This window comes from Heptranchias perlo, chromosome 9, assembly GCF_035084215.1.
Source record: "Heptranchias perlo isolate sHepPer1 chromosome 9, sHepPer1.hap1, whole genome shotgun sequence".
Taxonomy (NCBI): domain Eukaryota; kingdom Metazoa; phylum Chordata; class Chondrichthyes; order Hexanchiformes; family Hexanchidae; genus Heptranchias; species Heptranchias perlo.
The window spans coordinates 54,796,953-54,813,361 of NC_090333.1; the positions used below are offsets into that span (position 1 = coordinate 54,796,953).

Below are 16,409 nucleotides of genomic sequence, written 5' to 3' on the forward strand. Positions count from 1 at the left end.
TGAACTTTCTATATTCAGCCTGGTTCTCACTTGTATTATCAACCTGACATCTGTCATATGCCCCCCTCTTCTGCTTCATCTTACCCTCTATCTCTTTTGTCATCCAAGGAGCTCTGGCTTTCCACCTCGTGGGAATGTACCTAAACTGTACCCGAACCATCTCCTCTTTAAAGGCCGCCCATTATTCAATTACAGTTTTGCCTGCCAATCTTTGATTTGAATTTACCTGGGCCAGATCCATTCTCAATCCACTGAAATTGGCCCTCCTCCAATTAAGTATTTTTCCTCTAGATTGCTCCTTGTCCTTTTCCGTAGTGTCATAAGGTTTAGATTAGCTATGATCACTGTTCCCTAAATGTTCTCCTACCAACACTTGCGCCACTTGACCCACCTCATTCCCCAGAATCAGATCTAGTAATGCCTCCTTCCTCGTTGGGCCGGAAACATACTGATCTCCTGAACACACTTCAGATATTCTTCCCCCTCTCTGCCCTTTACACTATTACTATCCTACATACTATTATGTGGAAAGAATGGAGAAGCTGGGGTTGTTCTCCTTAGAAAAGAGAAGGTTAAGGGAAGATTTGATAGGGGTGTTCAAAATCATGAACAGTTTTGATAGAGTAATTAAGGAGAAACTGTTTCCAGTGGCAGAAGGGTTAGCAACAAGAGGACACAGATTTAAGGTGATCGGCAAAAGCCAGAGGCGAAATGAGGAAACATTTTTTTTTTAAAACACAGTGGTTGTAATGATCTGGAATGCACTGCCTGAAAGGGTGGTGGAAGCAGATTCAGTAGTAACATTCAAAAGAGAATTAGATAAATACTTGAAGGGAAAAAAAATTACAGGGCTATGGGGAAAGCGCAGGGGAATGGGACTAATTGGATGGCTCTTTCAAAGAGCCGGCACAGGCACAATGGGCTGAATGTGCTGTACCTACTATGATACTATGAAAAGTTAATTTTTGACATAACAAGCTTGACTAAAATATGCTGCTTCTGCTCTCAGGTAGTCTGAAACACGGTCCGTTTATAAACTGTTCTGCAGCACCAATTATAATGGATGATTGAGCTCAGCGCTTGAACTCAAAACACTGAAGATGTTGTCTCCGAATTGGGAGATCAACCAATGCACATGGAGAATTTTAAAAATCAATACTACAGGCATTTTCCCATGAATATTTTTGAGGACCAGGCCACTGCAAAGCTTTTTCCCTGAACAGCTTTTCAAAGATTTTATGTAGGCCTTATATCTTTTTTTCTTTTTTAATTCAATTCTTAAAAGTACATATATTTTTATGAAGTCATTGTACATTTGAAGCATATATACTCATATTTTATAAAACTACTGTATATTTTGATTGCATGGTACTTGTGGAAGGGTGAATTGGTGCATAGACATTCTTGACATGACTTTTCTGGCACTGAGATTAATGCAGGTCAGGGGACTGAGACAACTTGTTTGGTCTTGGTTTCTGTGGATTGGTCAGACTCGAGGACCCAGTGAGGTGGGGCGGGAAAAGAGAAGGCTCCAACAACTGATCACTGCAGACGGGGTCCTAGTCCTTCATTATTGGTGGTTTGTTATGTTAAGGTCAGACTCCAAGAACAAGGCTTTTGGTATTTCTCCATTCCAAGTGATGCCGAACATCACCTGTTCTAACTGGTATATGTCCCATATGCTTCAGCCCCACATTTACTATGGGGAGAGCTGCATTTCTCATGGGGCGGTGGGGGTGGAAAGAGAAATGCACCAATGGAGAGGACTAGCAAGCACTGAGCTGGGTCATATGGGATTACAAGACTGCTCATTGCCCATATGGTCTGCTGGACTCGCATCCAGAATGGCTAGAAATAGGAAAATGATCAGAATATATATAGCAGGGTGCTTTAAAGTGTGGTATGTGTGACGTACAACTTGAGATGACCTACGTGCATTTTGCTGCAAGTGATGGTCTAGAAGATCCATCTACTTATCTCATGTCTCTCCTCCTCCCTTGACAGACAGCCTAGGTCTGGTCCCCATCGTTCTGGTCATGAAGATGAGCACAGTGCACAGGGAGAAGGTGCTATAGGGAAGTGGAAGAAAAATTCTAGGGAGTAGGCTCATGAAGTCTGCAAAGTATTGATGAGTTCTGGAGACAGTGGTATTGGTCAGGTGGGAAAAGTGAAAAATTATTACCTAATTGGTGGAAGGGTATGATCTGGCTCTCACGGAGGAGCTGGCCTCATTTGCTAATCTCTTTCTCATATCAGGCTCCGAATGCAGCTGAGGAGAATATCCCTGCCAACTCCTCATTGTACCAGATTAGGGAGAGGGCTGATAGACCCAATGGGGCCTTCAGGGAGGCACAGACCTCTCTGCAGACCAAGAAGGCTGCAGTGCTAATGTAGTACTTTTGGCTTTCCTTTGGTCTCTTTTGAGGGTGTATGACGGGTAAGTGGTTGTGCTGGATGCTGTGGTGTTGTGTTGGGAGATGCCAGTAGGCACCTATTTATATCTTTCTGATTTGGGGTGGAGGTTGGGAGTTCCTTTTGTACAAGGTAGTGTCTTTTGGTGTGACATGTATACCAACATACCTAAAGCTATCCCCTGAGAATACAAAGGGGTAGAACTTCTGTATTTCACTGGGGCTGTCCTGTTTTACAGTAATTGAGTTTGTAACCAGAGAGTCACTCAAATGCTTTAGTGCTTTGAAAGATGTTAAGTAATAAGGTGGTTCGGTGTTGGAGAGGAGGACGACAGATAGCACTGGTGTCTGGTCTCTTGGTGGATTGGGGATGCAGAAGAGCTGAGGCCGCCGCGCACAGAGGATGTGGGATTAGTGTAGAGCATTTAAATCCACTTCCTGAATGTGGCGCTAAAGGGTAGGCCCTACTTCCAATCACAAATATCTATCTAGTGAGTTCTATTTCAGTATTAGAATGCCAATGTGATAAAGCACTGCGCAAACTGACAACCTATACCAACAAAGTTGTGCATACAATGAAAGTGACAACGTGACATGTCAGAACAAATTACATTTGTTTAAGAATACTTTTGCAAACTTTGAGGAACTCACCAGTAGTTCCTGTAGGGCAGTTGGTACATACTATATCCCTAGATTTTGGTACCATGGCACAGCTTGAACCACTTGGACAAGGGCACGGACTACAGTCCTCTGAGCTACCAACTGTAGGATCGCCATAGTAACCATCCATACACCGCTCACAGTTTGATCCTGCTGTGTTGTCCCTGCAGTAACATTCACCTGTAGATCGACCAGACAAACAAAGCAGTTAATTATCCATACACTAAATATGGTCTCCAGAAATTAAAAGGCACAATTTGTTAACCCTTTCTGTAGCAGCACACACACATCCATTGATCTTTCAAATGACAGACAGGACTGCAGATAATTCCTTGATAGATACATATTTTGTAAGCACTGAATGGAAGCCCATTGTGCAGTGCTACACATATTTGATGGTTAGGTGAAACTTCTGTGAATTTTCAAACAGGTGTAGATGGTCCCGGGGCAAGTGCAAAACGTTGCAGGGCCAACTTTTACTCATCTACCAGAGGCAGGTTTGCTGAATCCTTCTGGATTGCCTTGCCCCAAGTGAGATCCATAACATGGTGGGAAAGATTATCATAGGTAACAACTGCAGAACTCTGCAGTGCAAAATAAAGAAAACAGCAGCAGTGAAATGACTAACATTACTGAAAATCAATCTTGGTTTGTTTAAACTTAAGATTGCAGATTTACTGCATTAAAGGATATTAAGAAATCTTTTTTAAAAATTCATTCTCGGGATATGGGCATCATTGGCAAGGCCGGCATTTATTGCCTATCCCTAATAGCCCTAGAGAATGTGGTGATGGGACTACTTCTTGAACTGCTGCAGTCCGTGTGGTGAAGGTACTCTCACAATGCTGTTAGATCGGGAGTTCCAGGATTTTGACCAAGCGACTATGAAGGAATCCCATCAATTACTTACGTACAGCACTGTCTTGATGAGGTTTGAAACACCTACATTTCTACGTATAAAGATGCTCACAGATAAACAAAAGTGAAAGTTATGTCACATTATAGGAAGCTGCAGCTCTGCTAACTCCCATTTAAAACAAAAGGCACTCATGAATCCACAATTCATTTTAAAGAATACCCATGGGGAGCTGGGGGTGAAAATCCTCTTTTTAAAAAAAACAGAAGAACACTAGTTTCTCCCAGAACCAACAATCTACGAGCAATGCCACCATTCCAAAGCCAGGTATTCCCGCAATTTCACTTGTGGATCACTAATTACCGAGCATGGGCTTACCAATGTCAGGCAAGGACAGAATTGGGCCTTGCAGCGATGCTTTCTGTGGTCAAATATTCTGCTGATATTCGTCATCAGGGCTGATGCCTGAACAAAAGCTGCCCAGGTATTGGAAGGTGAAAGGATGCAGGCATTGAGTACAAAAGCAAGGAAGTCATGATGAACCTTTATAAAACACTGGTTTGGCCACAACTGGTGTATTGTGTCCAGTTCTGGGCAATGCACTTCAGGAAAGATGTGAAGGCCTTAGAGGGTGCAGAAGAGATTTACTAGAATGATTCCAGGGATGAGGGACTTTAGTTACGTGGATAGACTGAAGAAGCTGAGGTTGTTCTCCTTGGAACAGAGACGGTTGCGAGGAGATATGATAGAGGTATTCAAAATCATGAAGGTTCTAGACAGAGTAGATGGAGAGAAACTGTTACCGTTGGCAGAAGGGTCAAGAACCAGAGGACATAGATTTAAGGTGATTGGCAAAAGAACATGAGGAAAAACATTTTTACACAGTGAGTGGTTAGGATCTGGAATGCACTGCCCGAGGGGGTGGTGGAGGCAGACTCAGTCATGGCCTCCAACAGGGAACTGGATAAGTACTTGAAAGGAAAAAATGTGCAGGGCTATGGGGATAGGGCGGGGGAATGGGACTAGCTGGATTGCTCTTGCATAGACACGGTGTGGACTCGATGGGCTGAATGGCCCCCTTCCGTGCTGTAACCGTTCTGTGATTCTATACCCAGCAAATAATCAACACCTTTAGAAGAGGGAAGAAATAACTGGTTAGAAAGATGTGAGTTGACGGAGGGCACCACACCCTTTCAAGTTAGAATGTTGTACTAAATTGATTCTGATACATGGAACGGTCATTGAAAAATTGAAGCATTCATTTAAGAGAAGGCAAGTGGAAACTTTCAACTATTAATAAAAGGATGTTTTTAAGATCATAAACACGGTATTTTGGGAGCAGACCCTGAAATATTCCTTTAACATTATTAACACCCATGATAAAGACTGGCAAAAATTGCCAATCAAAATAGTTCGTTCTTTAGGTAAAGGGACCCACTTATAACTGCAATGCCTTCTCACATTCAACCATTCATGCAGCATGCATGTTACCACAGGTGCTATTAAGGGGTAGGGATGTAGGCTGACGAGTACCATACCCTGTAACGAGTTCTCAAAATCAGGCAGGCCTGGGAGTGAAGTCGAGGTATTTTGCACAAAGTGAGAAAAGAATAAAAAACAACCAGATACCACAAGTCCATTTACTCTACTCTTGTAGAGTAAATGGACTTGTGGTATCTGGTTGTTTTTCAGGAATTAAATTGGCAGATGCATACAGGCTGCCTCCTGGCTAAGAATGAAGTAGCACATTGGGAGAGGTGGGGAAATAGAGAACAGAAAGGGCAGAGGAAAGAAAATAGTTGGAGGCAGAAAACCCTTCGTATCTGCATAAAACATTACATACATTAAAATAAATAATCGTCCCAAGCATGGATTTATTCAGAGTCTTGGTGAGCAGACCAACCTAAGCAGGGCTTTTCAAACATAAGCTCTTACCACTCACCATTTTCAGGATCACAGGTATCACTGTGTGCATTGCAGCTGCAGGGCACACAGGGACTGAATGATCCACGACTAGGATCCTCCCTCCTGTAGCCCGGTGCACACTGTTCACAGAATTGTCCCCAGTAGGCGGTTGGGCAGGTGCACTGCTCTACCCATTCAGCAGGGGATCCAGAGCCAGGCCGAGCAGTAAGCAGAGTCACATCATCTAAGTGGCCAGGGCCTGTGGGGGAATAAACAGAAGTTAGCCACAAATACACTAAATTGAGTGAAGGTCACTGTCATGCAAATATTTGGACACCAGCAGTAAAAGATAAATCATATTCCAAAACATTAATATACATAGAAGAGGTGAATAGCATCAATTTTATTTTTTTTTTAAATTGGAATTAAGCTAAATTATAACGACATCTACACAGACTGCAATACGAATAAATATGTACCCCAGTCTTTCCTATACTCTGGAACTCCCTCCCTAAACTTCACTGCCTTTTTTTCCACCTTTAAAAACCTCTTCAAAGCCATCTCTGACTTAGCTTTGGGTCACGCTTCATAATCTCACCCATCCTGGCTTGGCATCCATTTTCCTCACATCTATTTGTGGAAATACCATGTGACGTTTCTTTACATTAAATAAGATATATAAATGCAAGTTGCCTAACTGCCAAAAGATAACAAAGAAAATGTTTAAATGTTCATCTATATTCTCAACAAAGTTATTTACCCTGTTTATTTAATGGAGAGCACACTTACTATGCTCGCTGTATGTGCCTCGAATCTTGATAGCTGTCAGATTTTGGAGAAGCCTCTGAAATTCAAAAGAGGAAAGCTGTGGCCTCCAAGGATAACTTGTCACTTCATGAAGTCTGCAAACAAAAAAAGCTATTAACATTTATTTAGAGAATTTTCAAGTAAAAGTATAACCAATCGTACTTCAAATTTAGCTCAAAATGTACAGTATATATTTTGGGTATTTTACAGAGCCCTGAGCATGATTTAAATCGGAGTGCACAACAGGAAGCAGATTCTTGCAGGGGGCAGGAGTAAAGTCTGTTCCTAATTGAATTAACATTGCTTTCAACACAAGAGACTGGGTGGTCCAGTGCATTACACCACCAAGTTTTCACCTCCGGAACCTGGCTTTGAACTCAGTCAAAGCAGATGGGATATATGCTCTATTCTTTTATAAAGGGCTGGGGGGAGGGGGCGGGGGAAAGAGAAAAAGAAACTTCAATCCTGCTATTATAGTAGATACACTGGCCCCTACTTTGAAAGTGGCATGAGGTTTCACGCTGCTCCATATGTAGGCAACATGGAACGCTCTGCATGCATATTTAAATAGAACCTGCACTGAAACTAGTGTGCAACAAACACCTCAAGGTAATCTTGGACAGTGTCCAATAAATTGAATCTGGCCGAGAACAGTTGTCTGAAACTGTAGTTACATCACAGATTTTGCATTGCTGAAACGTGAAAATCATACACCTCCCCACTTCTTTTGGATCTACAACCAAACATCTGCCAGTGTAGATCTGAAACAGACTGGTGTGCAACTGCATGTAAAGGCAACTCTCCCTCTGATCTTCTCTTCCTTTGGGGCAGGGAAGAAAGCAGGGAAATAAATACTTGGCCTCTGCTCAGCATTTTACCCAAAGACATAGTAAAAATATTGTTACTTCAGTGTGTGGCCTACAGATACAATGCACAATCCAACCCTTCGTGACAAGCAAGTTAGGGGTTCCAATATACTGCCCAATGCGCCGCTTGCCATTAAGTTTCCAAAGTATAACGAATACATTTGGGCCATCTCAAAGTCTGCAGCTCAGAACAGAGTCTATGCAATTCAACACTGTTAAAAAGTGACCACTGGTTCTAATTGTAATGACTCGTATATAGACAATGTCCATATGTCCTAGATCTCATTTCACCTGAAGACATAGTTTTGAGGGCTTTCTGTGGGATACTGGTTTCCCTGAGCTATTAGTGGAACCGTCACTCTCAGGCCTGCTCCTTCCAGCACTAGATCCTCGGCTGATAAACGTGTGTCTCTCTTGTCCACATGGAAAGTGAAAGAGAGGTTTTGACCATAGCTCATCAGCTGATTTCCCAGAATATTTGCTGGAAACAAAAAACACAAGGGAAAACAATCATTAGGGAAGTGTTACCCTTTCAAAAGTAATTCTAGGTTCTAGGCCTTCAGTCTTAGCCACTGATTCCATTAAACCCCCCATATCACTCCAGATTACTATTTAGAGCAATCAAATCAATTCTACTCTTCCTCTGGAACTAGATAACATATTGTGCAATGACTGAATTTACATACCAGGAGCAATGTAGTAAACGGGGAAATAATCGTTAGAGACCACAGAGATGTCACGGCTCACTGGGGACCACTGAAGCAGGACCTCAGCACCATCTCGCTGCTCAGCCCGCCATCCGTCAGCACCTGCATATCCAAAGAAACAAGTAAACAAACTCTTCACGCCACACTACCAAGCTGGCCTCTGGCCTATTATCCGTTTCATTCAATGCTGTTATGCAGGAACTATGCTCATTTTCATTGCATCTTTACTTGGCAGTACAACACTGATCTTTGAACAGATCAACAGCATCCTAATGAAGTACAGTATCTACCCGAGAGTTTGTCCATTTAAATTTGTTTGGCACATACTTGGTAAAAGGAGAGTGGAACGCAGAGATCCAAAGAAATCCAACCCCCCCACCCCCACCCCCAATAAAAGTAGACATGAAAAGCATGACTGCTGTGTAAATTAACTTCTTTAAGGCAGAGCTGAATCAATGTCTACCAAAGCATTGAGTTACAGGGATAAGCTAAGGTATAGACAAATACTGTACAGAACACAATGTAGAAAGTTCTGTTTAGAACATGGATGTGCTTCTATTAGGATATAACTATTCAGGGGTAAATATTAGATTGATATCCTGTAGGGTTTTTTTTTGATTACCTTTGGGGATCAAAGAAAACCTCTTAGGATCTCTACCTGTGGTTTCTGTTGCCTCCCTGAGGAGATTGAGCAAGTTAGAGATGGAATCCATTACAGTGCAAGCTGGATATGTTTCACTGGAAAGAAGGGAGTCAATGGGCCAAATAAACACTTTTTCTAGTCTGAATTCTAAATGTTCTTATGTAGAACATTTAAAGATGTCAAGATTGAGATTTTAATCATTTGTCCATGCAACAAAGTTTCTACTGGAGCCTGAGCTGGATGTTACTATATTTGTTAAGTCTGCACCAACCCTTTTTCAAAGCTCAGCAACATCAAGTCAAGTACATGACATAGTTCAGAAATATGGAGGTGTGTATGATAGACAATCTCAGCAACACCTGTGTCAAAGCTCGACGTGATCCTCTCTGTGCTGTAATCCTCTGCTTTGCTACAAACAGATGAATGGCCAAAGCAGAAACAGGCTGTGCAGCCATGAGGGTTCTGGGGGTCCAGATTGAAAAATCCTGGCTTGCACCTATAAGAAAAAAAGTCTTGTTATGAACATATTGATTGATGACATTTCAAAATAATTGTTGATTTATATGATTCTTACAGGTAAGAATCATAAATTGAGGTTGTATAGTCTATACAACGCAAAAGCCAAATAATCTGCGTGGGATTATTGCAAACCGACCAGTCTGTGTTTTGTTATTTTGCCTTCAATTAAAATAAACCTCAATGAACAAACCATCTAAATCCAAGCAAAGCTAAAACAACTTAGCAAATGTCAATTAAAATTTCTAGTTAGTGATCTTTATTATGGACTACTGAATGAAGATGACAGAGACAGTGACTTATGTACTTCTAATAGTAGCTAAATTACTATTCAGCTACTGAAAGGTTACATATTCTGGGCCAGTTCTCAGCATGTATTGAAGATGAACCTTTCAATTGCAGTTGCACAGTTTACACACAGAAGTACAAGATGACCTACAGAGTCCAAAGCAGGATTCAATCAGTTGGAGGGAGTTCAAGGAAGAATGACAAAGATGAACTGATGACATCAAGTCCTCGGTTATGAAGAAACTCAGAGCTGAACGTGTTTTCATTGGAGAGAAGATAGCTGCGGTGAGACATGATCCAGATCTTTAAAATGCTGAGAGACACAGATGTAGATGTATGCAAACTATTTGACTTGGACTATGGCCACAAAACTAGAGGAAACAAGTTTATTAACAAGCTTCAAGTGAGACTAGAGATTAAATGAATATTTTCCACTGATGTGGAGTGTTGGATATAAGACTCAGTCTCAGTTAAAGTAGAAGATGCAGAAGAGAAAAAGAAAGACTTGCATTTATATAGTGCCTTTCATGGCTTCAGAACGGACCAAAGCACTTTACAGACAATGAAGTACTTTTGAAGTGTAGTCACTGTTGTAATGTAGGAAAGGCAGCCAATTTGCACACAGCAAGGTCACACGAACAGCAACGTGATAACCACCAGATAATCTACTTTTTAGTGATGTTGGTTGAGGGATAAATATTGGCCAGGACACCAGGGAGAACTTCCCTTCTCTTCAAAACAGTGCCATGGAATCTTTTACATCCACCTGAGGGAGCAGACAGTCTCAGTTTAACGTCCCATCCAAAAGATGGCACCTGACAGTGCAGCACTCCCTCAGTACTGCACTGGAGTGTCAGCCTAGAATTTGTGCTCAAGTCTCTGGAGTAGGACTGAACCCACGACCTTCTGACTCAGAGGCAAGAGGGCTACCACTGAGCCACAGCTAACACCACTACGTTGATGCTGAATCAATTAATTCCTTGAAAAAGGAGCTGAATAAAATATCAAATAGTGGAGACATGAGGATGAATGAATATTCTGGAGTTTCATTTGATTACCTTTGGGGATTAGGTATTTTGTAGCATCTTCATTCAGGAGATTAATGGGTGGGGGTAGAGTGATAGACTATGTACAGACTATCCTATGAAAGAAATGGGCTTGACATGCCAAATAGCCTTTTCACATTCCACAGTTCTTACATTTCTTAAGATTAATAATCATAGATGCCTTGCATTGGTCATTCATCCATTGTTCACTTTACTCCTAAAAAAGGCACCCATATCAGAAAAAACTCCTGCTGCAAGTAAAAATAAGCAATTTTTTTTCAGATTGCTACTTAGGAGCGCCACTGGTGCTGCAAGACTGGAATAGAATGGCTATTTGCATAAAACAACCTAATTAGCTGATCCATTCTAGGATCAAGGGGGGAAATTTGCCCTGGAGCTGACACTTGAGGTTACGAGATCTCGGTGGTGATTTTGACAATAGAGCCAAGAGAGAGGCCGAATTTCAAAATTCTAACAGTCCAGAAATATGGATGAGGTTATGCCACCTCCAACGTGTATTAAATATCATCAGATTCCAGGGGTGACATCTTATAGTATTTAAGCCCAATCGAGGAAGTTTCCTGAAATTCTGCTGGTAAAGGTACCATTTTTGGTACACACTACCCGCTACTAACACTGACCTGTATCATCTCTAATTGTACAAAGAATATGGAGATAGTCAGCTTTACACAGCGTCTGCAGATTATGTGCAGTCCTAAATATTTGAAACCAATGTTGGTCCATTTAATGGGAAAGGAATCCTTAATCTCTGGAAGACTTTTAAATGACCCATGTTTGAGTCTCCAATTGAGAAACTGGTGCCATTAAAGCAAGATTGGCAAAATATCAATTTATAGCTGTAAAATGAATGCTGAAATCTTGGAACAAACTTTTCCACCCCTATTTTAATTTTCTGGATGCCAATAATCTGCTAGTCATCAGCCTGAGTTTGTCCTTTTCAATACTCAAAAAAGACTTGGATCCAAGACAGCTGTCCTATTATTTTGGAATCTGCATATTATTAGAATCTGACCTTGACATTTCACAGCCTCATAAAATCTGTAGCAACCGGGCAAAGCAGCAAAACTAAAACAGGGACTGCCTGTTAAGTGATCCAAAGAAACAATTCTTTTGAACTGAGCATGCTTTCAAATAGTGGTTTTTAAACCCAATTTCACAAAACAACGCAAAGCTTTAGCATATCACCGGGCCAGCCATGGACCTGAGGTCCACGATTCCTGAGTGAGGAGATTACCTTCCGAACAAAGTGACAATTGCAACACAAAGGTCGACAAAAAAAAAAAATCTTCCCTTGCCCCAAAGGATTTCAAGGTGGATGTTCCAGCAAATCTAGTAGTAGTTCATACCGACACTGAGTTTTAAAGGCAATAACCAAAGAAAGCTTGTTTGATCAAGGAAAAAGCACAATTGGAGGCAGATGATTAAAACACCCTCCTACGCTGGATCAATTGCTCATGTTCCTTTATAGATTAGGTTAAGAACCCAATTCTAAAAGCTGACAGTAAATGGAGGTGCATTGAAGGAAGCCATCTTATCTTCAAAGATCAGTTTCCACTACCTTCTTTCTTACCATTCTGTGCTGCAGAAATGAAGGCAAGCCTCTTGGTGTTTTGGTGTAGGACAATAAAAAAAACTTGACTATTACTGAAAAATTGGAGAAATCCCAAAGAAGGGTGCAGGATCCCACAGGATGTTCAGAGTGGCCATACATCAGAGCACTTTCTAAACTTTGAAAATAAAGGTCCTTCAGTAAGAAGATAAGTTTGGCCTGTAATGTGCCAGCATTCAAGAACAGGTGCTGTCAAAAGAAAGACAGACTTGCATTCATATAGCACCTTTCACAACCTCAGGACGTCCCAAAGCACTTTACAGCCAATGCAGTAGTTATTCAGCAAGTCACTACATACAACAGGTATTTAAATTTGTGGGATTTGTCACAGGACGTTACACTGTGCCAGGTCACTTGCCACACAGAAAAATTAATGCTGAAGCTTCAAAAACTGGAATTGTCCAATTCTGAAGCAAAAAGGTTTGTTCAAGATTTTTTTTCCGCATGGAGAACAGCAAGACACTGTTACTAATAATAGAATGAGAACTAATGGTGGCCAGCAGGCAAAGCTGTGTGGGAAGCTGAAGAAACATTGTCCCAGTCAGTTTCCCTAATAGCCCTATCCTAAGATATGTAAAAGATAAAAGCATGAGGAAAATAGAGATATTACTCTTCCCTAGAACGGTTAGAACCACATAACTTCAAAAAAAACACAAACTTACCTCTCACAGTTGAATCCCTCAACATTATTCTTGCAGATACAACGTCCTGTATCAACACTGCATTCCGCTGTACTACCAGCAGGGTTGCAGGCACATGGTCTGCCAACAGAGAATGCACATTAGAAACACACAAGGACATCTGAACCCTTGACGTGCTACTGTGGCACCAATAGTTAATGATGGCACAGCGCAGTAGTCTCCAGTATTGCTCTTTATCTCAAAATGTACAACGCTGATGCTTCTACACTGAAGCTAAAATACAATAGGATTGCACCACAACAAAAACATGAAGCCTTTTGGTTTCATTTTGTGAATTATGATCTCAATTATGGCATTGCACACAAGCAATGTAGTAATTTTATGAACATTAAACAAGGCTGTTCCACAGTTCTCTCATCCCAAGCATAAGTATAGTAACACTTTAAAACAGGCTCAATTTTAAAACAAAGAAAACATTTGAAAAAAAGCCCTTTTGTAGTTATTTAGCAATTAGAAAGGTGCACTGATGGTGACACTCCCACTTCAATTTAGCTTCAGCTCACTGAATAAACAAGATAACATGCTAATAATCAGAGTTTATTTGCCAAATTCCTCCCTTCCTCCTCGTAAAGTTGTTGACTCCTTGCTGGAGTACAGCTCCATGAGCACTGGGCATTCTGTTACCTCACCAAGGTGACAATTATTCACACATAAGGCTCAATGGGCTACCCAATTGGATCTTTTCCGCATCTATCAGTGGGGACTTTGTTTCCATATAATCTATACAAATGTTAATCTGAGCATTTGAGAAATTTGCCAGCAAGGAATGAAATGCCTAAATAGCTGAACACAGAGTGCTTGGAATGGAGCAATAAGGAACAGCTATTTGAGGAAATTCACTGGAAATGCAAGGCAGCAATTTAAAGATTTTGTATAATCTTCACTAGTCAAGTTTAATTGCCTGACAGAAACAGACTTCTGCGGAAACAAATTAGGGAACGTTTTGCCTTAAAAAGTCAGTAAAAGGGCATATTAATATTTAATTAGTAGACACTAAATTAAAACATAGTATCAGCAAATGCTATTGTAAAATAGCATAATATTATACATATAGAGTAACTACTGCTGGCAACAATACCTTAATGTGTTTGTTCGAAATGTTCTCATGTGTTGTTTCAGCAGACGTGTTAACCATTTAAAAGAAACACGTCAATGCCAGCATTAAAATAGTGGACAGGGGAATGTGGCATGTAATGAACACATTAATCCTTCAGCTGCTACTACTGCCAACAGTAATTTCTATCCTATAATGATTAAAAGCTACAGGCAGGATTGCTGGGCAGGGGGGAAGGGGGAAGCAACCCACAAACATGATATATCTTTTAATATTAGTGAGCAGCTCAATTCCTACCATCACCTCAAATATCTGTCAAAATATAACGGTTACCTTCACCACTGAAAATGCATGAAAGGCGAGGAAACTACAATACAACAGGCTTCCAATTACCTGCAGCCTGCTTCAGTTAGGGAGTGGTAGCCAGGCTGGCAATGGTCACATTTATCTCCCATCACTCCTGACTTGCAGCTACACCGACCATAGATATCACACTGCGTGCTGACCGAACCTTGAAAGGAAAGAGAAGCAAATATAACTTGATCACCTAGAAAGTAAAGCTTTTTAGGGGTGTGGGGAGGGAGAAAAGAAATAAGTATGAAGGAGCAAACAAATTTAATTTCAAAAATGGTTGTTTCTATCACAGCAATTTGAATAATTCTGGTAACCAAAATCTTCAGTTCACTACCATTTCTTCCATGATAACTGTATTTCTAGAAGCTATTTTGTTAAAATGCCAACTGGCTGCTCCACAAGGAGCCGAAAAAGTGAGAGGCACCAAATCCCAAAAGATAAACGTACGTGGCAAGTCAGACAGTCTAAACAGTAGGAGAATAATAAACAGAGTTGTGACTTCAGAGAGGAGGGGAAAGAGAAAAAAAAGTTTACAAAAATTGAATGCAAAATATTTATCTGCATCCTAACAAAATATATAGCTACTGATGCAAATGCACACACCAAGATTAATGCATAACATGGAAGTCTGGAGAAAAACCCTACATAGTAATCTGAGCTCAAGGGACACATCAAATCCATTTATAAAATCAGTCTTTTCATGCATATCGAAGGAATACAGAGTATGAGCAGCCAAAATCTGGGAAAATTTAGTCAAAAGTTGTTATGACAAGATAAGCTCAACAGATATGTAATTGTACAAATTGTTTGTAATATAGTAATTTTCTAAAAGCCCAGATAGAAGGTTACAAGTTTTCTAATATTGCAGCAATACTGTTGTGTTACTGTGAAGACAGCTCGGTTTCATAGATATGTACTGAAACAGATTTGTGGGTTCCTGCCCAACAACTTTTGAAAGCAATTTAGGGACTAATAGAAAGTCAGCTACCATATGAAGAAAATTCGATTTTTTTTTTTAACGATGACAAGGACATGTTTATAAGCGTGTGTGCAGTTTTATAAAGAAATTCTAAGCACTTTATAAAGTTACTGAGATGTCCAGTCAGTGTCAAAGGGACACCATGTTTAGGGATGCACAGAATTCCCAGTGTGCTCATTTTCAAAAGAAACCCAAAGATGTCATACTTAATTTAAGCTATTGACTTGTCGCCAACTGACATTTACACTGTATTAAAAGCAGTCGCAGAGTTCTGGAAAAAAAGAGTCAAAACAAACCAGGCAGTTTGCAATACATTCATGCAGTTTTTGTTTTGTGATAGACATCGGTGAAAGTCCTGTTCTATTTACATATGCAAATTAGCTCCACTTAATTAATACATAATTCCCAATAAAAAATTACACTGTCCAAACCACAAAGATAGGACTCAAGTTTTGAGTTATTGATGGGAAAGTCCTGTTACTACCATTGGTAAAGCAAAAAATAAATAAAAGACCCCTCAATGCACCTGGAGTGCTGACGCTGCAGCTGTTTAACATGAGGCTTTAGAGCTTACACTAAAGCAAAGAACTTCCCTACATTTTATGTTGGGAGTAATAGCCTCTACTGGATGCTGGATTCAAGCCAAAGTGATTGACATAAAATTGGTGTGAAGAGTTTAATGAAAATTCAACAGCTTCTACTTGAAGGGAAACTGTAGTACCCGCACTGGGTTGCGATTAAATAACATCCAGTACAAGAAATGAAATAAGGCAGAGGTGGATGTAAACAGAAACAATATTAAGCTTGAACCATCCTCAAAATATCAAAAGGAAAAAAAGATAATTTTGATTCTTCTGTCCCCACCAACTTGCCATTTTGTATTTCTTGCTCAAATGAGACCCCAGTCCTGCTCTTAAGTAAAGATTCGATTTGACCAGAGCCGTATAAAGTATTTATCATTGATGTTTTTTCTCAACATTTTATGG

General features: G+C 40.5%; 1 protein-coding gene across 2 annotated transcripts in view; it reads right to left on the reverse strand.

The window, feature by feature from the left end:
- Positions 1–16,409, reverse strand: part of lamc1 (laminin, gamma 1) — a 233,683-nt gene that overhangs the window by 45,636 nt on the left and 171,638 nt on the right. Inside the window, exons 6-13 of one of the 2 annotated variants that reach the window (XM_067990468.1) lie at positions 14,484–14,601; positions 12,998–13,096; positions 9,215–9,351; positions 8,192–8,314; positions 7,797–7,986; positions 6,622–6,734; positions 5,870–6,091; positions 3,063–3,251 (exon numbers count right to left, since the gene is read on the reverse strand). In XM_067990468.1, the coding sequence (XP_067846569.1) occupies positions 3,063–3,251; positions 5,870–6,091; positions 6,622–6,734; positions 7,797–7,986; positions 8,192–8,314; positions 9,215–9,351; positions 12,998–13,096; positions 14,484–14,601 (1,191 nt within the window). The remainder of the gene's footprint in view (positions 1–3,062; positions 3,252–5,869; positions 6,092–6,621; positions 6,735–7,796; positions 7,987–8,191; positions 8,315–9,214; positions 9,352–12,997; positions 13,097–14,483; positions 14,602–16,409) is intronic. The other variant, XM_067990470.1, reaches the window with a different exon arrangement.